Below are 27,819 nucleotides of genomic sequence, written 5' to 3' on the forward strand. Positions count from 1 at the left end.
AGAGTAAGGGATGTCCAGTTAGGACACGAGGAGGACAGTGAATCTGTGAAATTATTTACCGCAGAGGGGTGTTGATGCTTGGTCATTAAGTACATTCAAGGCTGAAAGAGACAGATTATTAATCAGCAAGGGAATCAAGGATTATGAAGAAAACGGCCTTAAAGTGGAATTGAAGATGAGAAAATCAGCCACAATCTCACTGAATGACAGGGTATAATGGCCTACTTCTGTTCCAAAATTTATGGCCTACCTCAAACTACCCATTTTAATTTTGTTTACCCTCTTCCCTAGCCAGTGAGAGACTGGGTGCAATAAGTTCACAGGTGACTTAAACATAGGATGGTCAGTGGCAGACTGACAATACCACACACCCTTGCCAAAATCCACATGCACAAACTTGTACACTTCTTGTAAAGTAATTTTTAAGTTAGTTCTTGGGATGCACATCTTATTGCTGGCTAGGTCAGCATTTATTTCCTATCCCTAACTGTACTTGAGGTGGTGGCGAGCATACATGTTGAACCTCTACAATCCCTGCATGCTAGGGATATACCTGGTACAGGGAGGAAGAAAATTCCAGATTTTAAATGATTGACGGTGAAGAAATGGTGATATAGCTCCGAGTCAGGATGGTGTGCAGCTTGAAAGGGAACTTGATTGCGATATGCTCCCATGCATCTGCTGCCGTAGTCCTTTTAGGTGGTCACGATTATGGGCATAGGAGGTGCTGTCAAATGAGCTTTGTTGAGTTGCTGCAGTGTCTTATAGGTGGTACACTGTGTGTTGCTGGGAGAGTGAACTTTTAAGGGGAAGAATGAGGTGAATTTGGGGATTTCATGGTACTGGATGATGTCAAGCTTCTAAAAATTACTTAGATCTGCACTCATTCAGGCAAGTGGAAAACATTCCATCACATTCATGACTTGTGCCTTGTAGATGACGAACTATGGGGAGTTAGGTGGTGAGTTACATACCTCTGAATTCCTAGCCTCTGACTTGGTCTTGTAGCCACAGTATTTATTTGGCCTGTTTAGACAAAGGTTACTGCAGTCAGTAAATGAATGGCCTTGGCAGAACCAAAACAGAGTAGCACATGGTAGAACTATTGACAACCCCTTCCAAACCCAAGATTGAAATCTTTTGCTCAAATGTGTGGCACTGTGCCCAGAAAATGAACTCACCGTGTCTGAAAAAACTCAGAGTTAGAGAACTTACCCATTTTCAGCCAGAATTGAGGCAAAGCCTAGACAAATATTGAAACGTTTTCTAGCTGCTGTTAAGTCTCTCTCAGCTACTTAAGATTGGTGCTCAACAATGTAGCTCTAAATTTACATCAATCGCAGTGCAAGTGGTGCAGTGGGAGGGCAGGAAAAACCCTTTTTGAATTAAGGCATAACATTTTAAATTCATTAATCCTTCGGCACCATGCCTAACTTCACAGAAGATTGAAAGATTAATCCCCAGTGCCTCTGCAGTTCCTATCACTTCCTTCAATATCTTTGGATGCAGCTTATCTGGTCCCGATATTGTTGCTTTGGACCAAACCAAATCCCCAGGAAGTAGATAGACTCGACCCTAACTTTTGTCTTATTTAGAATAAAGTATAAAGTACAGGGTTCCAGATGTAATTTGATTGGTCACACTACTCGGCTTTAAGCAAAACAGACCCCAGTAATACAAACAAAAGATTGAAGAATTGGTATAAACTTAACAGAATAATAGATTATTTAACTACTAAACAGCAACTGTTCCAATACAGTAACTTCCCATAAACACACCCTGAGCAAAGGCAAAATCATTAAAACAGGTTGTCTCACATCAAATATTAGTAGCAGAAAGAGAACCCAAGCTTTCAGGTGTAAGATAGATAGACATAGATAGACAGGCAGGCACGTAAACAGACAGACAGATAGATAAATAGATAGATAGACAGATAGACAGACAGACAGAAGCCTCGGCAATGAGCTTCACAACCCCGCAGCCTGATTCCACCTATTTATGCTCTATTGTTCCAACTTTCAAAAAACCCAAGGCCTCACAAGCTGGTTACTTTATTGGCTCGCACTAGACAGCTCATAACCTCTCCTCAAAAATAAAGGGCAAAACACACCTCTTAAAACCATAGTATTATCACACCTTATCAACTTGAAGTTCTAAGAGCTTAACCAATACCACTATTGATGTGCTTAATGAAGCCTTTTGGATTTTCCTTTATGTTAGTTGTCATTCTTTCCTTCAGAATCTCATTTTGCGTGGATTTGCTTTACACCTCTTTTTGAATGTTCTGTATTCAGCTTGGTTCTCAATTGTATTTGCTGGCTGACACCTGTCAGAAGCACTTCTTTTTCTTTAACTTAACAATAAAATATTAGTTAGACCATAGCTACAGTACTGTGTGCAATTGATTGCACTGGAGAGAGTGCAGGAGATTTACCAGGGCTGGAGAGTTTTCGTTATGAAGAGAGATTGGAGAAACTGGGGTGTTTTCTTTGGAGTACAGCAGACGAAGTGGGGGCTTGACTGAGATATATAAAATTATGAATGGCATTAATAGATTAGACAAGAAGGAACTTTTCTTCTTGGTGGATGGATCAATGACCAGGGGCCATGGATTTAAGATAAGGAAGTTTAGAAGGGATGAGAGGAAAGATTTGCTCATCAGAGGGTGTTCAGAAGCTGGAACTCATTGCGTGTAACAGTGGTAGGGGCAGAAAACCTTGATGTTATGACATTTAAGAAGTACTTAGAAGTGTACAAGGTATACAAGACTATGGGTTAAGGGCTGAAAAATGGGACTAGGATAGTTCAGTGCTTATTTTGGACTGGGACAAATTCTAATTTAATTTAGATAAATGTGAAGTGCTGCATTTCGGAAAGACAAATGAGGGCAGGACTTACCTGTGATGCAACTTTCCAAGAATTATGTAACTGAATTCCCAAGTCTACCCAGGACCCTACAATTAACTGTATGAAGCCTGCCCTTGTTTGTTTCACCAAAATGCAATGCCTCTCATTTATCCAAATTAAACTTCATCTACCACTCCTTAGTCCACTGGCCTTGGTGATCAAGACCACTTGATACATCAGTCTCAAGTGCAGTCTGAAGCTCCTCAATAATAAAGACCTGTTGCCTTTTGCTGATAAATATGTCCCATTTTTGTCATAATTAACCAAGTCCAATATCTTATCTATCCCTCGGATGTCACCAACGTGTCTCAACAACCCTTCCCATTTTACACATGCCATCCTTGTCCCTTCCATCAATTCCATCTCATCCCTCCACAGAAACAATGTCTTCAGCCAAAGTAACTTTGAGCTGGTAGCAAGGCAACAAAGGTTACTGGGTTTCACTTATCTTCTCCTGTTTTTATTTTGAACAAAAACCCCAAAGGTCCACTCTGACTACTATCAACCATTGACAGTCATGAAACATCACCTGCTCTGGTCCTCTGGCCAGGCACTGCTGATCAAACAAACACCTTACCTTGAAGACCAATCAAAATAGTGCATTCAGATAAACATCATTCTAATTATATTTAAGTTCACCTGATGAACAGCACCATTCAGACAGAAATTAAGTTTCTATTTCAGATTCTGCACTGAGTATCTTTGAATTGTACAGCTGAGTGAAAAAAGCACAGATGCAGAACTAAGACTGGACAAGAATTTTCCACGGAGAAAAGATTAGGTCCTTCATCTGAGATGTTTATGCTATATCCTTCGAGCCCTGGGTTAGAGGGTTGTAGATTTCAGTCCAACTCCAAAGACATTATAAAATTTACACTGATAGTGTAGCAGTGAGACATCACTGCACCAAAGACTTTTCAAGCCAGTTGTTTAACAAAGGCCATAGCTCTGAGAGTTTAGTGCTCCCACACTCAGGTTAGAAAGTCACAGCAAGCTCACCTTCACCGAATCTCAAAGCCATGTCTCAATTTTATATTGTTCAAGCAATTCATTATTTGCATTTGTTGCTTTGGCCCCTTTAAAGCAGAATATTTTGTATCAATAGATGGTAGTTACTGACAGAGCACGGCATTCTTCAACACCAGCAGCATCAAAAATCAACCACAATGGAAGCAGCCCTAGAGTAAAGGTAACTGTGGTTTGTTTCACAGAGCAAGCAGGACCTGGCAAGGCATGGGGTAACTTTCATTTTTCTGGGAACTGCCATGGGATACATAGGTCTGGTCTTTTTTATCTATTCAGTTAAATATAAAATATGTAATGAGATTCTGATTATACCATTTTATGACATCAATACTTTTGCATATGGTATGAAATATGCAAAATTATGTATAATTATACTTCATTAAAATAATAGTGGCACGTATATTTGATTTCCTGATGCTTTGGTTCTATCTGAAGGTGGTAGAAATGACAAGTATTTGAATAACATATATGGGTGGCATGGTAGCACAATGCCAGAGACCCAGGTTCAATTCTTGCCTCAGGCAACTGTCTGTGTGGAGTTTGCACATTCTCCCAGTGTCTGCGTGGGCTTCCTCTGGGTGCTCCGGTTTCCTCCCACAGTCCAAAAATCTGCAGGTTAGGTAAATTGGCCATACTAAATTGCCCGTAGCGTTAGGTGTAGGGGAATGGGTCTGGGTGGTTTGCTCTTCGGAGAGTCGGTGTGGACTTATTGGGAGGAAGGGCCTGTTTCCACACTGTAAGTAATCTAATCTAATACACAATAAAATTTCAGTTAGAATTTTAAGACGTTGAAACCATACTATAATTCTAAGCATTGAACCATGAAGTAGCAGGATTGAGGTTCAAGTGGATTATTTTGCATAAATATCTCCTTGCTTCTGTTTGTTCACCATTCTTCACAGAAGGTATTGATAAGATGTACTTAGCTCCAAAGCTCTTAATATTCAAAGAAATACATTTTGGACTGTAGTCAATCTCATAAACGCAACCTCCAATTTATGTATAGTATACTCTCAGAGTAACTTGATAATGATAAGACCTCTTCAATTGCTATTTGTTTAGATTTCAGAGAAGGCCATTCAGCCCATTGAGTATGTTCTCTCATTCAAAGAGAGAATGGCTGATCTTGCCTCTAAATTATTTAATTCCATTAAAAAAGCAATTCTTTTACAAACTCCTAAAATAATAAAGCTGATCATCCCAGAACCTACAATACTACAAGGCATACAAGTCAAGTTTACGTAATAGCTTGTTACAATTTAACCCTTACAGCCATGGTACTGTTCTGCTGAATTGGCACTATACTACTACCAGGTCAAGTTGTGTGTTGTGATGCTCACAACAGTATACAGCACCTCAAATAAGACTCATCAGGACTTTCTATACTTGCAGTTGACTATCCACTCCTTTGTATTATAGTCCTAACATTCTTGTCTTCTGATTTTTTGCGCTTGACCACTATACTACCACACTTTGCAGTTTTTCACCATTTGAACAATACCTGGATCCTTCCAAAATAGATGATCTCATGTCCACCTGCATTGAAATATAATCTGGTCACATCTTTGCCCACTCACTTGAGCTATCATTCTGACTCTTTAACTTTATATACCAGTCTACATTATCTACAATGCCACCTAGCTTTACCTCTTCAGCAAATATTGGTGTGTCGCTCTCTACTTAACGTGTTACTTAAACAATTAAGGTTGTGGCTCCAGGACGTTAACAGCAGATATTTTGAACAGTATGTGCAGTTTTGGTCTCCTCATATAAAGAAGAGTATAAATGTATTCGAGCAATTAGAAGGAGCTTTATAAGATTGATACCCGGAATGAGCAGGTTGTCTTACGAGGAGTTTAGCGGGGTGAAGTGGATAATTTGACAGAAGTGGATAATTTGCATTAGACAAGGGTTATCAGTATTAGATGGGAACGTGAAATTTTAAACACCAATAGATCAATCATAATCTTATTGAGCAGTGGAGCAGGCTTGGAGGCTGAATGTGCTCTGCTCCATTTTGTATATCCATCTGAGCTGAGGCCCAATTTTAAATGTAGTTACATGCCCGACTATATCATATTTAAAAAGTAAACTGCTGGGGACAAGAGAAAAGAAAGGCTTACATTTTTCATTATTTTACATTTCTACCTATCCTCGTCAAAACATCTATGGAATTAACAAAGTTAAATTTAAGCATCAGTAGCAGATTCAGAGATGAGGTCCACCTTAGCCAAAGACTATGGTCATTGCCTGTGCTTATTTGTATGTTTTAAAAGTTAAAGTTCAAGTCAACGGCATGACAGGAAGGCTTCCAGCCTGAGTAGGCCTTGTTGTTGAGGAAATTTTGAGGCTATATCTTCAAAAGTGAGAGACTGAAATCCTTGTTTAGAACACAAAATGCCAATAAAGATTTGGTGACCAAAGTGTTATTATTGCTTGCTGCTCAGAAACCCATGGGATATTTCTTGACTGCGTCTGCAATTGATGTGCGGTATGGTAGGTTTGACTATGTTCATCTGTCAAGAAATTTATCTAACATCAAAACCCTCTTCCAAGAGGCATTTTACAGCTGTCTGAAATTCTCAATTATAACTTTCCACCTTTAAATTACAGCATCTCAACAATTTGCACAGTCATACCCTCTCCACCAGCTTTGGTATCCTTGCCTCTATTAGAACTGTTACCCTTTCCAACCCTAATCATTCCTGGGAATACACATAATCTCTGCTCTTTTAAGTTTAAGGGATGAAGACTTGAGTATATTCACAAACAACTTGCATCACCAATATCTGACTACAATGCATTACTGGACTATATTCTCCACCAGTAAAACTGCCTACTATTCAAAGATGATCCAATCTGCAAAAGATAACATCAGTTTCTCATCACAACTCCCCTTTTTCAAAAATCACTTTCCACTCACCTCTAACCGTAAAGCGTGAAAAGTTCATGGCATTTTTGTTGCTAAGACTTAGACCATCTAGTCAGCTGCCTCTGTTTCTCTACCTTTGCTTAACCTAACAGCCAAAAATTTTTCCTTTACTCTTTCATTTAATTGGGCATCACTGAAAAGGACAGTGTTTGTTGCCCATCCATAATTACACTTGAGAAGGTGATAGTGAGCTACCCCCTTGCATCACTGAAATCGACACTATGTAGATATTTTCAAAATTCCATTTGGAAACAATCCAGGATCTTGATCCAGTATTGGTGAAGAAATATTGATATAGTTCCAAAGCGTGATTGAAAAAGCTTAATTAACTGTTGTTAGAGTTTAGCTTATTGAGACTAGTGGAGAGTATTCGATCACACCTGACTTGAGCCTTGTAGGTTGTGGACATGCCTTGGGAGTCAAGAAAGTGAGTGACTCACTTCAAAATTTTCATTCTCTGATCTGGTCTTACATCACGTCTACGGTAATCTCTAGGATATTGACAATGGGAGAATTCAGTGAGGGCAATGCCATTGAATGTCAAGATGTTTTTTTCTCTTGTTGAAGATGTGCATTGCTTGGCACTTGTATGCCATAAATATTATTTGCTATTAATCAGCCTAAGTCTGAATATTGCCCAAGTTTTATCAATATATATACTGACTGTGCAATCATCAGCAAACATTCTTTCTTTTGACCATATGACAAATGGGAAGTTACTGATGAAGTAACTAAATATGTTGGCCAAGGATATTACTCTTAGGAACTCCCTTGTCCCAAATAGAACTTGTATCTTTCGCTAATGTCTCTCCTCACTTCCACTCATGTCTTTCCACCAAGCAGCAGATAAGGAACAAAGAACTATTTTCAAATTATGATGCTGTGCAATTTGAAGAGGAATTTGTAGGTGGTGGTGTTCCCATGCACCTAGTATCGCTGTTCTTTTCTCTGGTTTGCAAGATGCTGTCAATGGAGACTTCTCCACTGCACCTTGTAGATGGTATGCCTTGCTACAATTTTGTGCCAGATGCACACAAAAGTAATGTTTAATGTATTGGGTGGGATGCCAATTTAGCTGTCTGCCTTTTCTTAGACGATGTTAAGCTTTTTAATTGTTATCTGAGTGCTACCTATCCACCCCAAGTGAATGGTGCTCTATTATCCTCTTGCCTTCTGCTTTTTAGGTAGTGAACAGGTTTTGGGAAGTCAGGAGACAAGTTAGTTGTCACAGAATTTCCAGCGTTTGACCTGTATGATTGGCCAAACTGGCTTGCCTAAGTAAGGTTCAGTTCAATGATATCTATTGGGATTTTTACATTAGGAAATTCAGTAATTGCAGTGCCATTGGATGTCAAGGGAAGATGGTTAGATCTCCTCTTGTTTAAAGTGGTCATTAGCTGCTACTTAGGTGACATCAGTAATTCTTGGCAATTTATTAATCCAAGCTTGAATGTTGCCTGGGATTTGTTGTATGAAGCTAGAGACTGCTTATCTATGAATTTAGAAAGGGTATTGAAGACGGGCAATGAGTGAACATCCCCACTTCTGGCTGTACTGTTGAAACATGGTTATTGGCAATATGGTTGAAGTTGGCTTGGACTAGAATACTGACCTAAGGAACACCTGCAGCAGTGTACTATGCTCAGGCGACCAACCTCCAAAAAATGTAACAATCATTTTTAGTGTTCAGTTTGGCTAGAGCGGGTGGAGAGTTTTCCTCTCAATTCCTCGTGACTTCAATTTTAGTGGGACTCTTTGATCTCATGGGCAATCAGAGACTGTACATCTGGAATTCAGCTCGTTAGATCATAATTCAGATCATAATGAGGTCTAGGGCTAAATGAATCTGGTGAAATGCAAACTGAAGACCAGACAGCTATTGCTGTGGAAGTGCCATTTGATAGCACTGTTGACAATACCATCCATTACTTTGCTCATGATTGAGAATAGACTGAATAGGGTAGTAAGAGGATGGAATGCTCTGCTTTTTGTGGACAGGATACACCAAGGAAATATTTCCACACTGGTGAGTGGATGCCCCTGTTGTAATTGTATTCAAACAATTTGACAAGGGGCACAACTATTTCTACAACACTAATCTTCCGCACTATGGCCAGAATAGATCAGAACCCATAACCTTTGCAATGCTCATTACAGTAAGGTATTTCTCAATATTATGTACAGTGAATAAAATTAGCTGAAGAGTACACTTTGTAATGGTAGTAACTGCATGCAGGAGTCCAAAATGATTCATACACATCATCTGCTCGCATTTTCAGAGAACATGATTGTAAATGTCAAAATCTTGTCTTCTACATTTAGAATGGGATTTACCATCATTGAGGATGGGTATGCCCATGGAGCATACTCTTTTAGATTAGATTACTAGATTACTTACAGTGTGGAAACAGGCCCTTCGGCCCAACAAGTCCACACCGCCCCGCCGAAGCGTAACCCACCCATACCCCTACATCTACATTTACCCCTTACCTAACACTATGGGCAATTTAGCATGGCCAATTCACCTGGCCTGCACATCTTTGGACTGTGGGAGGAAACCGGAGCACCCGGAGGAAACCCACGCAGACACAGGGAGAACGTGCAAACTCCACACAGTCACTCGCCTGAGGCGGGAATTGAACCCGGATCTCAGGCGCTGTGAGGCAGCAGTGCTAACCACTGTGCCACCGTGCCGCCCACTAGTCTTCTTGTTAGTTATTTAGTTGCTCATTCCCATTCAAGACTACAGAATGTTGAGTTGATCCATAAATTGTGGGATTTGTTAACTCTGTCTGTTGCAAGCTGTTAATCATGTTTGTAGCCTGTGATAACCGAAAGCATAAATTGTAACTTAAACAAACTACAGCTAATATTTGTGTCTTATAACATAAATTGTACAACATAAAAAGCAAAATCAGCAGATCATATAGTTCAACATGAATAATGCCACAGGAAGTCTACTGGCATAGACAAAGTGAAAAAAAACAATAAGTCTGTAACACATCCTCACCACATACCAGCTCAAAATGCAGTGACAGCAGATTGGCTCTTAACCTTGACCATGTTCTCATTTCTCTACTTTTCCTTTTCCTGAGGTTCTACTCATTAGCTGTCTACCAAATTCTCTAACTACTCAGTGAAAAACTCCTTCTATCCTGCTTTAGCCTCTGCACCCACATGATTCCTAATCTCAGCGAGTTAAGCTTTCAATTAAAGTCACTATTACACCCTACATGGTCTTTGTTGACATTCCTGTTTTCCTCAACCTTTCCCTCTATATTGACTTACTACTTAAAATATGTTCATGTTCACTTGGTCACATCATTTCAGCCCCAAAGATCTCAAATGACTAGTTCTCAGATCATGTGTTTTATCCTATATATCCTATTGCCACTTCTCACCCCTGCATCCTCAGTTTAAAAGCTGATAACCTATCTTTCACATGTAGCTTGACAAATTCTAGTAACCTAACATAAATGCACAAAAAGCAGCACAAGAGATTTCCCTTTAGACCTTATGTATTTTTATCTCCTTGGAATACCACAAACTCATCAACCACCATCATTTTACCATTGCAACACAAACACTTTGACCTCAAGTCAGTGGTCAATAAGCTTGAATGCACGTTGCAAGCCACTGGTATTTCTATCCATTGTGAGATGACTTGATTGCTTCAAGCAGTACTATTGCTGCTCCTTCTTCTTGGTTAAAAGTTTGAAAGAACAACAGTAGCCTTTAAGGTCTAATTATTAAAACAAAGAAGTGGTACTGCCTTTAAAATCACAATGCAGAGTTTAATACTTTAATGCAGCTTGGAAGCAAATTCTCCAGATCAATGTAAATGCCTTTTCTGCAATTTTCAATGATTAAAATCAAAAGCAAATTAACACTTTGTTTGGCGATAGTAATTTTTGACACTTTTAAAAAAAATCAAATGGATAGAAAATTGTATTTACCCATACAAGACTGCTTTGACTTTATCAAACTAACTTTTCGTAAGTTCCTATTCATCAGTTTGAAGAGAAATACTATTATTGATTATGCACAGCACAAATTAGTAATAAGCTACCTATAAACCAAAGTGCAACTAGATTCCAAATTTAAGCCCGATAAATAGGTTATAAGGCTCTGTCTAAGAACAAAACCAACTCCCCTTGGCCTGCAGTGAAAATAAAATGGATAGTGTTTATTTGTAAGAGGTTTATTTCTCATGCCAAACTGTGAAAACATGACTGCAATAAAGAAACAAAGCTTAGCCTATTAATGAAGTCCACAATAATAGCTGCAAAGGCAAATGTTCTCCCAGACTTTTCAACATATGTAGATTAATTAACCTATTTGAGAAAAATAATTACTACTGTTGCCATTAACAATATTAAATATCTTAAGGTACACACTGGGAAGCAGATATTGGCTGCTGTACAGGTCAGTATAATGAACATAAAGTATTCATTCCCAATATGATTTCCTTCAAGAATTATATCATATCTAACGAGAACTCCAACAATAAACACATCGATTTGGACCCCATCTACCATCCTCAGAAAAAGAACCAGAAATGATATCACCCATCTTAAGAAACCAAGACACATAAATAGAAAGCGGGATATAACACCAGCAGTTCACTGGAGGCTCACTGATGATGTTACCTAACATGGTGATGAAACATCTGAAAACAAACCTTCCAGCGCAGCGAGCAAACGTACAACCTGAACGTCAACCTGAGCTATAAATCTTCTCAAAAATTGCAAATGTATGGGTGCAATACAATAAAATTAGCCTGACGATGGGAAACCAAAGCCATCTGACTGGTCGCCAACCACGAACAACTGTACCTCCTGCACGAATACCTCAGAAATCAGGTACAACCAAAACGTCTTAAATACAAACCACCGCTCAACACCCCACTAGCCAAAAGAATAGCAGAACAGAATAGCAGAACATTGGAAGAAATGATTAACAATGCCCTCAACTGCCTCTATAATTGCAATCGAGAAGTTTTGTACCAACAAACTTTATATACTAACATGAAAGATGACGAATGGACAGACACACTAGAATGAGCCATAAGCATCAAAAAGTAGCAAACACAGAAAATGAAAAAAACTAACCCTACAGGAAAAACAGGATAAACTCACAACAAAGAACAATACAGACAACATAGAGGTTTGGATAAAAAAAAAACACAGACCGACCACTAAGAGATACAGAAAAAGCCATCCTGGTAAGAAGGTAAACCACAACCACAGAGAGGCGGACAAAAAGGACTTCCAACAGCATTAGAATCAACACTGAACGACAACAGACTCACAGTAGAAACCCAGTAGACCATTAGACAGACAGTTGCACCAACACCAAGCAGGATAAAGGAAGAGAACACAGTCAACACACAGGAAAGGAAAGCCCTAGACTCAAAAAAGACAAAAAACATTGTAATCCTACCTGTAGACAACTGACGCATGACCATCATTCGAAACAGAACGGAGTATATTGAAAAAGTGAACTCACGGCTTGCAGATACTGACACCTACCAACAGGTGACGATAGACCTGACCCCACATCTAGAAAACCATATCACATCCACACTAAAAACGCTTCAGAAATCAGAACAATTAAACAAGACAGACTTCCAAAAAATGAAACCGGATGGATCCAACACACTCTGCTTCCAAGGATTGCCTAAAGTACACAAACCAGGGGTACTCCTCAGACCCACAGTCTCACTACCTGGAACACTGACATACAGACTAGCCTAGGAACCCCACCGAAAACTGAAATTCCAAGTAGAAAACTCATACCACTCCATTCACTCCAGCTGAGGATGTGGACTTATTGGTAGATGACTTACTTGTGCTGCCCCCAGTCCCCAATCCCAATCTATTCATCTAGCTCCCTACTGCAGACCCTCTGAAGAGAAATATCATTTTCCAATACAGAATTAGCCCTCCTGCCACCTGTGTGCTGACATCTTTTAACTCTACTGCAGGGTCGTTTCAGAATTGCTTTAATGGAACTGGCTATGGGTGTGCAATTGTTCATGTTCCACATAACATCTCCTGCCTATTTGAGACTTGTCTCGCCCACTCGTGTAAGACAAAGGGATCTTATATCTCCTGCCCATGCATACAAACAACTTGCATTCCACTGGCTGGGGGACAACAGGCTTTTTGTGGCATAAGTAACTATACCCATCTCCATGTATGGACCCGGAATGGAACCCTTCCCTTGCGCATTTATAGGTCTTTTCTCTTTTCAGAATCTGATACTGTCGCCAAGACCTTGTGCAATAGAGCTAAGGGAGAGCCTAATAAGAACAGAATTCTGAGGACCATTGACCACCATACAGTGCAAGCAGTCAACAGGCACTTCGCCCACTTCCTATGGTGTTCAAATGACACCTCTTGCAAAATGTCGGCCCTTTACTCCTGTAGATTGGAGCAGGTCTACTACTGTAACATTTCAGTAACCTATTTTAACAAACCTTCCCTCATATATACCAAACCAAGTTATTATTTCTTCGTTTCGGCTCATGTATCAATTCCCCTGCTCCTTGGATGCTGCCTGACCTGCCGCGCTTTTCCCGCAACACATTTTCAGCTCTGATCTCCAGCATCTGCAGTCCTCACTTTCTCCTCTATTATTTCTTCAGCCAAGATAAAGCTACCAATTTCCTCGTTCTTGATGGCAAAGATGTTCCCCATAAGGTTGCTATCGGAACACTTGTTCCCAAAACAGTACCTTGTCCCGGCCAGTGAAGAAGTCAATGGAACCTTCATCTGAAGAGGACGCAGCAGTCAGTCTCAGACTTTTGTTCCAATTGGAAGGATCCCAAGGGATTGGGAGACAATACAGGACACTCAATAGACTGGGGAATCCTGAGTTTGGGAGGATTAGCAGGAGTAATAAGTCAAAAGAATCGCAATTACCTCATCTGCGGCCTGACTGTTCTAGGAAATAAGACCAAAGAGGCTCTGGAACAGATTAAATTGGGATTATTAGATCTGTGTCTTTACTCTATGCAGAATCAGTACGCCTTAAACTATATACTAGCCCAGGAAGGCGGATTCTGTAGAATTGTCCATGATAAATGTATTATGGGCATTCCCAATCGCACTGGAAATATTACTAGGATGTAAGACGAGATCCAGGTGTTCCTTGACAGAATGATTGAACAGACCAATTGGGGAAACTGGGGATTGGGCTCTTGGTACAATTGGTTTATCAATTTAGCTATGTGTATCAGAATCATTCTCCTCTGTCTGTTTGTCAGTATTGCTGTTGTTAAGTGTTTAATTGCTAAACTTATGAGCTCCCTTAGTGATATAGATTACCCCAGATATAGATTCAACCCAGAAGATGCACCCTTTGCAATCTGATGGCTCACCTGCATGTGTTGATGGCGTTGATAAACGTGACCACGTGAGCTGTGAAGATGGTGGTGCCGCTTTAGAGGATGTTGATAGCTGGTACGCATTGAAGGCATTCGTTTGGATTAGCCTTCCCTTTTAATGATCGCAGTGTGGTCAAAGGGGGGAATGAGGATGTCAGCAGCTGGGAGGTAGGACAAAATGGCTGAAGGAGCAGCACAAAATGGCTTCTGTATTGTTAAACTGCACTGAACCAGACAGAATAAGAAAGTGCAGACTGATGTAGATTGGATTTGTTTGCTTCAGTGTGGATGAGCTAAGTGATTGTTTATTCTTCTATTCATTTGTACAAGCTGGCAATTAATGCATTGCTGTTTATTTCATTAAAAAATAAAAAAAAAGATTATTGAGGCTACTTGTCCACTGACAGTATTAGCAGCTAAAAGATGTTTTTCTGGGAAGTACACCAGCAAAGTTTTCCAAAATGCTTCAGCAAAATGTCATTGGTGTTTGTTCAGACTGAACTTTTCAAAATTATGTTAAAATGAGATCGTGATACTCTGCTGACTAATTAAACCACAAAAGTCATTCAGTTCAATAGATGATGATAATAATAGAGCCAGCATTTTTCATTTCCATTCCCTGCCCATGGCAAGGCTTAAAAAAAGACAGAGAAGTGAAAAATGCTTCTAAGTTTATTGTTGTATCTATTAAGTAGATTAAATAGCCCAAAGAACTTGGATTGTTTTGTAATGATTGATTGACTGCTATTGAAACTTTTTTGAAGGTTATTTTTACGTGCAGTTTCTATGTTTACCAACAGTGAATGCTCCCTTACTATCAATGATGATGTTTTTTCAGAGATGGAGGGCAACTTCTTTGAAGACAGATCTTCGGCTTGATCACACAAAAACAGTTTCAACACAGCACTATTCAATTAGTACTTTCAATTCTCGTTACCCATTGATCTACGCATTTGGATGTTTGACCTCAAATCCTATTTGTTTTCCACATTGACTCATTGGGTCTGTTTGCGTGGTCCTTTGCAGTAAATGGGAGATTTACACTGTAATGATATCTGCATTTTGTCATCTGCAGGTGGTCCATACCCCAGACATGGCAGATAATAAGAATTTGGTATAATAACTTGCCAAGGTCATCAGGGTTTTATAACCCATCCAGTTAAGTTTGGTCTAGTATACAATCTTCTTCACTGCGGGAGTCTTGAGACAGTGCAGGAATACATTAAAACCATCTTTGGAATACAACAAATTTTATTCTCTGTCTTCAAACATAATTTCGTCAAAGAAATATTCAGCAATAAACAAAAAGACTGAATTAGATGGAAGAACTGCATTAACCTTAAACTTACAGAAAAAGCTGATTTAAACAGAATTTGGTAAACATTTAGGAGGCTAAACATTAATAACTACAGTATAGTGTTTCAAACTGTATCCAATTCACTACAAATGCAGACAGAGCCTTCAAAACAAACCTGAAGCCAGAAGCAAATGGGGCATTTCTACGAAACTAGATGACACGCCCTGCACGTCAAAATGGTGACAGAAGTTTAATATCATTTCTGATTCTCCAGAATCAACCAGGATATTTAAGCATTCTAAGATGAAGATTGTTGGTAGCCTAACCTCTGTGGACAGCTGATTTTCATGCGATTTAGAATAATTGTTGAATTCCAAAACAACAAATACTTTATCTTACTTTGGAGGATGTGGAGTCACATTCTTGACAGATCCAACCATAGCCAGTTTGTTTTGGAGACTTCTTCAGTGGTGGGTCGAGACAGCCAAAGTGGTAACAGAGTCTACATTCATCACATCTAAGCAGAAAAATAAATATCAGATAAATTTAGATTTATGATTCAAAGGATTAAATCTACGTATTATGTAACAGAAGACTGAATGAAACTATTGGCTTTTGTCCAGTTGGTTGCACAATCAACATCGTGGAGTGGAGACAGAAAATAACAGGTTTATAAAACTAGAACAGCCATCAATATCCCCTTCCCTCCAATAGCACGATAGCTCAGTAGTTAGTATTGCTGCCTCACAGTGCCAGGGACCTGGGCTCGATTCCAACCTCGGGCAACAGTCTGTGTGAAGTTTGCGCATTCTCCCTGTGTCTGCATGGGTTTCCTCTGAGTGGTCTGGTTTCCTCCCATGGTCCAAAGATGTGCAGGTTAGGTAGACTAGCCATGCTAAATTGCCCATAGTATGTTTAGGTTAGCTGTGGGAAATGCAGGGTTACAGGGATAGGGATGGGCTTGGGTAGTAGGCTGTTCGGATGGTCAGTGTGGACTTGATTGGCCAAACGGCTTGCTTCCACACTGAAAGGCTGCCCTTCCCTGTCTTGAGTCCACCCTTGCCAATGAAATTGTCAAAAAGCCTGAGTCAATTTCTACTTCAAGTATCTGGAATGTGAATAACTGCTTCATCTTTAATGAACACCAAATCAATTCTGGGAATATTTAGCTGATCAGACAACTGTGGAGAAACAATGAATATTTCAGATGGGTGACATTTCACCAGCTCTGAGCAAAACTTAATTACCTGAAAAGTTAACTCTCCACAAGTGCGGCTTGATTTGCTAAATGCTTCCAATCTGTACAACTTTTATTTCAGATTTTCAGCATTCACAGTATTTGGTTTTAGGTTAAATCAATTTTCTTTAGTCTTCTAAAGGAACTCAGCTCACATTAAAAGTTTACACACTAGAAAAACCTAACGACTCAGTAAAATGGAGATCAGACTGATTGCATTAAATCATTACCTCTAAGATGCAAAAATAATGCTGGACCATTGTACCATATTATGTAAATATGGACTGAATTTCAGAGTATGGTGATTTTAAATACGCTATTTGCTTATTTTCTTTAAAATTATTCATTTGCCATTTCATATATTTAAATGTACATTAAAGGGTTCATACTATTCTAGGTATTGCTAACCCAACTGTTGTTTTGAATGGATAGAGTAGCTAACTAATAAATCTTTCAATAACATACATCTGACACTAACTATGTGTCAATAATGTAAGCCTGACAGATTCCAAGGAAACGGCATTCAGAGTAAATAAATAGAAATGTCACAGATTGCAAGCATCACCAATTATCTTCTATTGCAATGTTTCATAACGAACATAAGCTGCACCATTGGAACAGAGCAATAGAAGAACAAGAGTAGGCCATTCAGCCTGTCAAGTCTGGTTTGCCACAGAACTCTCACATTAACCTGGAACTAAATTAAAACAAATCAACCCCTTAATATTACCATATAGAAAACCACCTTGCCAAGGCCTAGCAAAAAAAATGATAGATCCGTGACCTACATAGGCCACATCCTAATTTCAAATTTGAAACAGCTAATATCGCTTTATCAATCCACTTGTCCTAAAATAATGTCTTTAAACATACTACATGAATACCAGCACAGAAAGGTAAAACTTTTTTTTTAATATGTTAAAGAATCACTGCAGTGACCTGAGCAGATTTACTTTCCCAATGTGTGTAACAGCTCATGTATTCATTCTTCTTAAGCTAAATCGCACTGTACAGAAATTATGTTTTAATTAAAAACATTTTCAAGAACTGACATTATTTTTCATTTGATAAACTCTGGAGGCATTAGGTAAAGTCACCATAGTCCTATCAGTCCAAAGGGTTGTGCTCTCATTCGAGAGATAGACAACTGGTGGTGGTTTAGCCCGAGGGTCATCATGGTAACCTCTGCCAGTGCAGGAAATGAATTGACGCTGTTAGCAACACAAAGTGGTTGTTTAGGCCAACTAGCTAATTGACCCCTTGGTGCTTTGAACTGCTCATAACTATTTCTATTTTTAAAAACCCTCAGAATTAAACTTGATGCAAAACAGAATATACTCAAATAACACTTTTCTATTCTAAATGGATAGTTTAATACAGCAATGTTAATCTTTGTGATTGAATTAGCTGCATATTGAAAACTGCAGAGAAAGATGAAATTTGTCTATCTTCTGTATATAAAATTATACCTATACTCTTCATATATTTAAGTGACCTTAATACTACCAATTCACTTTACTCTTCTGATTACTATTTCTTGTCTAGGCCAATAGAAAATTATTTCAGAACAAACACTATGTTATATGTTTATACCAATTGATAATTTTGATTTTGCAAAACAATCAGGCAACAAATTATTGGTAGCAAATCAATCACATCTTACTAAATAAAAACCATGATACCAAATTCCCCATCATTAGTTATTACACAGTTTCATCAGCTGGCCTGCAAAACAGAGTGAAATTTTGGGAGAAAGATACTGATTCTGTTAGGACTAAGAACCTACTGAGCATGTCCATGAAATACATGTCAAATTAGCTTATTCATGTGAAAGAAACAAAAGCTGACCAACTGTCAAAGGAAATGGTTTTCCATTATTCATTGATTAAAAATCACAGCCTCAATTGAATGTGTGAATAAGATCTTCCCAAAATTTCAATATGGAAATGTGTAGAAATATGGTGGCATTATGGTAATGTCACTGGGCTAGTAATCCAGAGGTCCAGACTAATGTGCTGGAGAGATGGGGTCAAGCCACTCAGTTCAGGGACCACCATCTTCTTCAGCAGTTCCTTGGGACCAAGGATGACTTCCACTCTAGAACTGTAGGTTCTGAACTGACCAAATAGCTCAATGCTGGACTCACACATCCAGACACAGATGGGGATGAGGGGAAGATTTATAAGGCATGTGGGTAGGAAGCTCAGATTCTGCATGATCTTTCTGCTGTCTGCACTTTGACTCTACCTGGCCCTGTCAGAGAGGCTGGAAATGGGTGGCACTGCTGACACTACATCTTTCCAGCTTGGGCAGTCCAGGGCAAGAGATTCTCATACATGAGCATTTGCCATGACGCAGCTTGGATTGGGAAGTTTGTTTTGACAGTCTTCTGTCAGGCATATGAACTTTGTAGCCTGTCCAACACAGCAGATTGACCCTAATCAGTGCCTCGATGCTGGACAAAAGTTAAAAATCACACAATACCAGGTTATAGTCCAACAGGTTTATTTGGAAGTACAAACTTACACAGCACTGCTCCTTCGTTGGGTAACTAGTGGGGCAGGATCATAGGACACAGAATTTATAATAAAAGATCAAAGATGTAAAGTATTGAACAAACCCAAATTGCTGTTAAATCTTTAATCACTTCGAATGGGGATGCAGATTTTGAGTGATTAATATGTAAATCCTAGAACTTCTTTCAAGTCACAGCTGAGATAACTTAAGTTTTATTAAAAAAAGGGTGACATTTCAGCTCACTGCCCACATAAGTTCTTCCAGAAAGGTGGTTTGCAAGTTTTGTAAATGAATCATGCTGTCCATTGGCTCACCATGGACTGTGTTTGCCCATGCTGCACATCATGAAGGAGGCCATTTAATAAGGCTCATTCTCTCATGAACCCTAAGCCAAGCTCTGAATCATTATCGATGCCTTCACTGAAGTATGCCTACTGCAGCTTGATGACAGAGGCTGGGACGTTGTTGGATTTGTACTGTAGTCAACATTGTTCGAAAGTTTCTCACATATCCTATTGATAAGCTCTATTTCAGTAGGCAGTTTCACAGATATGTAGAGGTGTGCCAAAGCAGATAAAGGAGGATGTTGATGCAATGACACAGTCTTGCTTGAGAAAGCTTGCACTTGTATTGGGTTTGTGTTGATTTGCTGTTGAGGATTATGATTCGCAGGGTGTCATGCAGCAGGTAGACAGCAATGATAAATTTCTGCAGGCTGCCAAGTTTTCTTGCTTTTCAATTTAAGACTTTTGCTTTTGCATCCACTTTTGGTATTTGTTCTTTCCGACAATGGCCTCAGTTTGATCATCAGAACTTATATTCATGAGACAAACTGTCAATGCAACAGTCTGTTCGTCATAGTTGTGTTACATTTTATTATGAGGTCCTTGCTTTCTCATGACTTTCTATAACTACTTTAGAATCTGCAAATGTGATCTATATCAAGAAATTTTGAAGACTGGACCCAACAATCTGATCCCCATGCTGTACAATCATTTTCTCATCCTTAGCAATAACCTTTTGTGGGCTTCCACACCTTTCAGCCTCTCCACTTAAAATAAACCATGATTCCCTGATTGAAACTTGTTTCCAGTGGCATTACATTACACTTTATGGTTTATCAAAATCTTTAAGGCTTTAGCTTCAATTAAAACCTTTCAGCCTCGAGCAGCATATTCAAATGCTCAAAACAGGCAGACCTTATTTGATTGCCATTCCAATGTGGCGCCTAATCATTTATTACTGATAGAACATGAGAATTTGTAACAAAAATTACTTAATATGAACTACATTCTCTGACCATTTGCAGTGATTTATTAACATGTAAAGTCTATGCTATTGCACAAGATAATGTATAATTTCAGCAGATTAGCCAAACTGTATGAACCATCTTGTCTATTATTATGCAGTTTCCTTTACACATGCCATTGCTAAAGGGGATTTATATTGCTTTTATAATAATTATATTAAAATTTGCACACATTCCTCAAAGTTTATTGTTAGCAAATTTACTCCTTATGATTAGTAAGAATTTTTGCTGGTGATATACAAGTTTTGAGAGGAGTTAATTAGTGGCTTATTTAGTTTGGATATCTAAAGTTCAGTCATTGTTCCTCAGACATACCTTGTATGCACTGGAAGCTGTTCAATGCAGAGTCTCAAACACAAATTTTTATTTCTGAGATCTGGTTTATCTTTTCATTTAGTAATTCTACAAAATGCAGAGGAATGGGATTGTGGGAGATATAGCAGTTTGGATCAGGAATTGGCTTGCTGAAAGACAGAGGGTGGTGGTTCATGGGGAATGTTCATCCTGGAGTCCAGTTACCAGTGGTGTACTGCAAGGGTCAGTGTTGGGTCCGCTGCTGTTTGTCATTTTTATAAACAACCTGGATGAGGGTGTAGAAGGGTGGGTTAGTAAATTTGCGGACGACAGTAAGGTCGGTGGACTTCTGGATAGTGACGAAGGATGTTGTAGGTAACAGAGAGACATAGATAAGCTGTAGAGCTGGGCTGAGAGGTGGCAAATAGAGGTTAATGCGGATAAGTATGAGGTGATTCACTTTGGTTGGAGTAACTGGAATGCAAAGTACTGGGCTAATAGTAAGATTCTTGGTAGTGTAGATGAGCAGAGAGATCTCGGTGTCCAGGTACACAGATCCTTAAAAGTTGCCACCCAGGTTGACAGAGTTGTTAAGAAGGCATACAGTGCTTTAGCTTTTATTAATAGAGGGATCGAATTCTGGAACCATGAGGTTGTGCTACAGCTATACAAAACTCTAGTGCGGCCGCACTTGAAGTATTGTGTACAGTTCTGATCACTGCACTATAAGAAGGATGTGGAAACTTTGGAAAGGGTGCAGAGGAGATTTACTAGGATGTTGCCTGGTATGGAGGGAAGGTCTTACGAGGGAAGGTTCAGGGACTTGAGGCTGTTTTCGTTCGAGAGAAGAAGGTTGAGAGGTGACTTAAGAGAGACATAAAAGATAATCAGAGGGTTAGATAGGGTGGATAGGGAGAGCCTTTTTCCAAGAATGGTGACGGTGAGCATGAGGGGGCATAGCTTTAAATTGAGGGGTGATAGATATAGGACAGATGTCAGAGGTAGTTTCTTTACTCAGAGAGTAGTAAGGGTGTGGAATGCTTTGCCTACAACGGTAGTAAATTCGCTAACTTTAAGAACATTTAAGTCATTAAAGTGGACAAGCATATGGACGTACATGGAATAATGTAGGTTAGATGGGCTTCAGATTGGTATGACAGGTCGGCACAACATCGAGGGCCAAAGGGCCTGTACAGCGCTGTAATGTTTTATGTTCTATAATTAAGTAAATATTCCAGAAATTTAAGAAAAGTTAAGTTTTATGGCATCCCAAAATTGGGATGTAGAAGATCTAAAATAAAAATCAGCTTGTTAATGAGTAACTAGTTTAATCCAGTTTTTTAACGCTCGAGTCAGTTATTTTCTGGAAGTAGAAAAAGAGGCTTCCTTAGTGCTATTTTGGTTACAGTTTATAAATTGGGAGTTTGATGAGTATAAGGGAGTTCTCCTATTCCCTTCTTTTAGCCTTCTGTAGTTGGTTCTTAATTTGGCTGGGGAATGAAGGGGAAGAAGCTGATTGTTGAGTACTGATATATTTTGTACAATTCTAATTTAACAAATGGCTTTTAAAGTTATAGGGTGACATGTCAGCTCAGCCAAGCACATCTGCGGTGCAAGTGAAGCTGTGGACACACTGTGTCTTGGATGAATGCATCAAAAGGAAGTGAACTGGATTCACAGGCATGAGTTCTATCTGGGAGTTACATTTGTGCATCATGAGGGAGAGGACGATGTGGTAGGTTTAGGGAGGTGGTCAAACCACAAGTTAGAAACACACAGACAGTGAGAAAATGGCTGAGTGCCAGGTAATTCAAGAAAACTAGTCAGGCAGCGCAGGAGTGTCCTGAGTCTTCTGCTTGCTAATCTGTGTACTATTTTGGATACTGGCAAGGGTGACGGTGGTGATGATGGTCCTCAGGAGAATGCAACCCGATTGAAGATGTTGACACCACAGTGGTTCAGCTGTCCTGGAAGGTGAGGGTGGGGAAAGAATGGAAGAGCAATAGCAAAAAAGCATATCATAGCCAGGGAATCAGACAGGTGTTTCTGTGGCCATTACCACAACTCCAGGACAATATATTGCCTCCTTGACGTCAGAAAGGATGTTTTGGCAAGGCTGCAGGTGATCAACTATAGTGATAACAATGTGGAGCACAATCAGAGTATCTGGGAATGGGACTGAGCTCCTAAAAGTGAGTTTTAGGGATCTAGGTGAAAGATTGAAAGGCAGACCCTCTAAAGCAGCGGCCTTGGGATTACTCACAGTTTTACATACTAATGAGCAAAAAGAAAAATGGAGAACTGAACAATTGAACAAATGGCTGGAAAACTGGTGTGGAAGAGCATCAGATTTGTGGGACTTTGGGATTGGTTCTGGGAAATGTGGGACCTGTACAGAAATAAGGACAGCTACAGTGCTTGGAATGTATTACAAATTCTAAATAGTGGTGACAGTGTTCGAGGAAAAAATACAAAGGCAAATTTCAGAATACATAGAAAGTCAGGCAATAGTAGTTAGGGATTTCCAACTACCCAAATATGAACTGGGATACCAAAAGTATATAAGGCTCAAGGAACACAAAATACTTAATGTATTCAAGAGAGCTTTTTTAGCTAGCATGTAGCAAGTCCAATGAGGAGGGCCTCAATTCTAGATTTAGTTTTAGGAAACAAAGGGTGACAAATGGAAAAGTAGCAATGGGTGACCATTTTTTAAGATAGTGATCATGATACATTGATTTAATATAATTAGTGACAGGGATAAAGATAGAAGAGTAAACGTTCTAAATTGAGGGGAAGGCAAACTTTGTAAAGCTGAGAGATGACTGACTGAATTATAGCTACTTGAAAGGTAATCAATCAGTATAAACATTCAAAAGCAACATTATATGAGCACAATGCAGGAATGTACACACAGAGGAAAAAGATGGTACTGCCAAACCTAGAGCCCCCTCTTCATCCAGAAACATACAGGGTAACATAAATCAGAAAAGAGAGCTATGACAATGTCAAAGAAATACTAAGGAAGCTTAGAGTGAAAAAAGGAAATTGGAAAGCAAAGTTAGAATATGACAAAATATTAGCTGGTAAAATTAAGGAAAATTCAAAGATGTTACCTTAGTATACTAGGAGGAGACGATGATTAAGAATGGGTTGGGTCTATCAGACATAAATGGTAACTTGCCAATGGATGTACATAATGTGAGCAAGTGTGTCATTATGAATACCTCATTTCTGTCCTCACAAAAGGATGATACAGGGATGATACAGAGATTCTAGTTAGAGGATCAAATCTTTCACCAAAATAAGCATAGTGAGAAGGGAACTACAGAGGGGCTGTCCTTTTGAAGATGGGTAAAGCACCAGGGCCAGATGAATTACATTCTAGATTGTTAAAGTCAGGCAGAGAGGAAATAGCTGATGCTCTGAAGACCACTTTGCATTCCTTATAAGATACTGTAGAATAGAAGGTCTGCAAATGTTGTATCTTTTTCAAAAAGGTGGTGAATGGTAGGGCAAATAACTTTTGGCTTGCTAGTCTGATCTCAGGTCGTGAACTAATTGTTAGAATCAATTTGGAGAGATAAGATGACATGTTACTTGGGAAGACATAGATTAATCAGGTAGAGTCAGCATGGTTTTAAGGAACAGTTGTGTTTTACTAACTTAACCAAATTGTTTTAAGGGGCTAACAAGTAGGATTGGTGAGGATAGTGCAGTAGAGATTGTTGACTTTGATTTTAGTAAGGCATTTGACAACATGTCATAAGGAAGCTGGCTAGAAAAATTAAAGCCTATGAGATGCAGGAGAATGTGACAAGTTGGATTAAAGATTAGAACAGTGACAAGAAACAAAAGGATGATCTTCAGCAGATGTTTTTGTAAATAGAAAGCAGTGGTGTTCCACAGGTCTCAATGTTGGGTCCCTTGCCATCAGTGGTGTATAATCATGGTTTAAAACTTAAAAGTGGCAGACATAATTGGCAAATTTGTAGGTAACACAAAAATTGCCCAGGTACTTGACAATGTAGAAAATGGATGCTGACTGCAGAATTATATCGTTTTTTTGATTGAGAATAAAGTTGGCAAATGGAATTTAATCTGGAGGAGTGTGACATTATGCATTTGCAAAGAGCAAAAAAAAACAAGGGACTACATAACAAATGGAAAGGTATTGAAAGGTGGGGAGAAAGTGAGAGACACGGGGTGCATGTTCACAGGTCTGTAAAGATAGCAGGACAAATTGGTAAAGGCAGCATATGGGATTCTTTCCTTCAGTGGGTGAGGTACAGAATACAAAAGCAGGTGTGATGTTGGAACTGTAGGCATTCATTAGGCCACAACTGGAATTGTGTATACAGTTGTAGTCATATTACAGGAAGAAGATCATTGCTCCACAGAATAAAGACAAAATTTACAAAAATGCTGCCATGGTTTGAAAATTGCTGCTCTGAGGAAAGATCAGAAAGGCTCTATCCATGCTAATAAAATAACAGATTCTAGCTAGCGAGATTTGAGAAGATTCGTTGCTCAGGTTGAGGTTCTGGATGGAGGTTTGCTCGCTGAGCTGGAAGGTTCATTTTCAGATGTTTCATCACCATACTAAGTAACATCTTCAGTGAGCCTCCAGACACAGCACTGCTGATGTTTCCTGCTTTCTATTTATATGTTTGGGTTTCTTTGGAGCTACACCAAAGACTAAAACACCTAGTAGAAGACTCACTCCACTACATTCACTCCACCCAAGAATTCCTGAGGACCAAAGACACTAAGACAGGAGAGGATGAAATAATGTTCTCCTTTGATGTAACAGTTCTGTTCACATTAATCAACATCAACCTGGTCAAGGAAACACCGACTACACTATTAGAAGACCCAAAGGCACACACACCAGACGTCACCAACTTCATCAGCAAGGACAGTACCATCAAGCTAGTGGACCTATGCCTTACCACCTACTTCACCCTCAACAACAAAACCTACAGGCAAACCAACAGAACAACCATGGGATCTCTGATATCAGGGATCTTAGCAGAGGCAGTAATACAGAGACTCAAACAAACAGCTCTGTCAACCATCCAACCCAAAGTTTGGGTCCGCTACGTGGATGATACCTTGGTCATCACTAAATAAAACAAATTAGAGGAGACCTTCAAAACCACCAATAATACCCTAACTGGCATAAAATTCACTAAAGAGGAGGAAAACAACAACAAACTGCCATTCCTAGATGTCACAGTACAGCAAACAGCCAATGGGGAACTTCAAACCAGCATCTACAGGAAATCAACACATATGGACCAAATATTGAACTACAGAAGCAATCATCCCAACATCCACAAAGCTGCATCAGGACATTACTTCAACGAACCACTACACACTGCAGCACAGAGGAACTACGCAGAGCAGAGGAAAATCACCTATACAGTGTATTCAAAAAGAATGGGTACCTAATGAACACAGTCTGCCGATTTCTCAGTGACAAATCCAAACTAACAGACAAAATGCATCCAGAAGCCCTAGCAACTTTCCTCGAGATCAAAGACATATCAGAAATGGCTGCCAGACTCAAACCCCTTGGTATCATGGTAGCTCACAAATCCACCAGCACACTAAAATAGCAGCTAATGAACTTGAAAGACCTTATAGACAACACTAATGTCATTTACAAAATACTGTGCAACTGTAACGAACACTACATTGGAAAAACAGGCAGAAAACTAGCCACCAGTATACATGAACATCAACTAGCCACAAAACGACATCACCCTCTCTCACTAGTATCCTTACATACATATGAGGAAGGCCACCACTTCGAGTGGGACAACACATCCATCCTAGGACAAGCCAGAAGCGTGGCATTCCAACTGGAGGGGGGGTAGTTGAATTCAATAAGAATCTGAAATTATAACCTGACCTAATTTTTCAAGGGCAGCACAGTGGCTCAGTGGTTAGCACTGCTGCCTCGCAGCACCAGGGACATGGGTTTGATTCCTGCCTCGGGCAAATGTCTTTGTGCAGTTTGCACATTCCCTCCATGTCCGAGTGGGTTTCCTCCAGGTGCCGCAGTTTCCTCCCACTGTCACAAAGATGTGTAGGTCAGGTTAATTGGCCATGCTACATTGCCCAGTGTTAGGTGCATTAGTCAGCTGTAAGTGTAGGGAAATGGATCTGGGTGGGTTACTCTTCAGAGGGTCGGTGTGGATTTGTTGAACCAAATGGCCAGTTTCCACACTGTTAGGGAATCTAATCATACAGGGCTTTGGTGAGATCACACCTGAAGGGTTGTGCGCTGTTCTGGTCTCCTTATCTGAGGAAGAACGTTCTGGCTATGGAGGGAATGCACAGAAGTTTATCAGACTGATTCCTGGGATTGTACGACTGACTATGAGGAGAGAGATGAAGAGTTCAGAAGAATGAGGGTTGGTGGGAATCTCAGAAACCTATATAATTTGAACAGGACTAGACACGGTAAATGCAGGAATGCTGCTCCCAATGACAGGAGAATTTATAATCAAGGGTCACAGTTTAAGGGTATAGAGTAGGACATTTAAGACTGCTATGAAAAGAAATTTCTTCATCCAGAGAATGGTGAGCCTGTGGAATTATAGCTCTCTGTCACAGAATGCGACTGAAGCCAAAACATTGAGTGTTTTCAAGAAGTTGGATATAGTTCTGAGGGCTAGAGGGATCAAAGAATATGGGGAGAAAGCAGGAATAGGGTAATGAGTTGGATGATTAGCCATAATCAAATTGAATTGTGTAGTGGGTTCAAAGGACTGACTAGCTTTAAACATCTCACCAAAAATAAGTGTTGATATGCTGAGCATAGAAATAATTTCACTATTCATTTCATGTTCCTTCATTCCTTGATTATGTTTTAATTGTTGCAAAACCGTCACAAAAAGGT

The 27,819-nt window shown here is 39.5% G+C and overlaps 1 protein-coding gene across 3 annotated transcripts in view; it reads right to left on the reverse strand.

The window, feature by feature from the left end:
- The window catches only part of phf14 (PHD finger protein 14), a 229,117-nt gene that overhangs the window by 11,306 nt on the left and 189,992 nt on the right, over window positions 1–27,819 (reverse strand). For 2 of the 3 annotated variants that reach the window (XR_011961314.1, XM_072575406.1), the window contains exons 17-18: window positions 15,952–16,069; window positions 975–1,026 (exon numbers count right to left, since the gene is read on the reverse strand). Coding sequence is in view for 2 of the 3 variants with exons in the window: in XM_072575406.1 (XP_072431507.1) it covers window positions 1,018–1,026; window positions 15,952–16,069 (127 nt within the window). In the remaining variant the exon portion in view is untranslated. The remainder of the gene's footprint in view (window positions 1–974; window positions 1,027–15,951; window positions 16,070–27,819) is intronic. The other variant, XM_072575405.1, reaches the window with a different exon arrangement.

The sequence above is a fragment of the Chiloscyllium punctatum genome, chromosome 8 (assembly GCF_047496795.1).
Source record: "Chiloscyllium punctatum isolate Juve2018m chromosome 8, sChiPun1.3, whole genome shotgun sequence".
Lineage (NCBI taxonomy): Eukaryota > Metazoa > Chordata > Chondrichthyes > Orectolobiformes > Hemiscylliidae > Chiloscyllium > Chiloscyllium punctatum.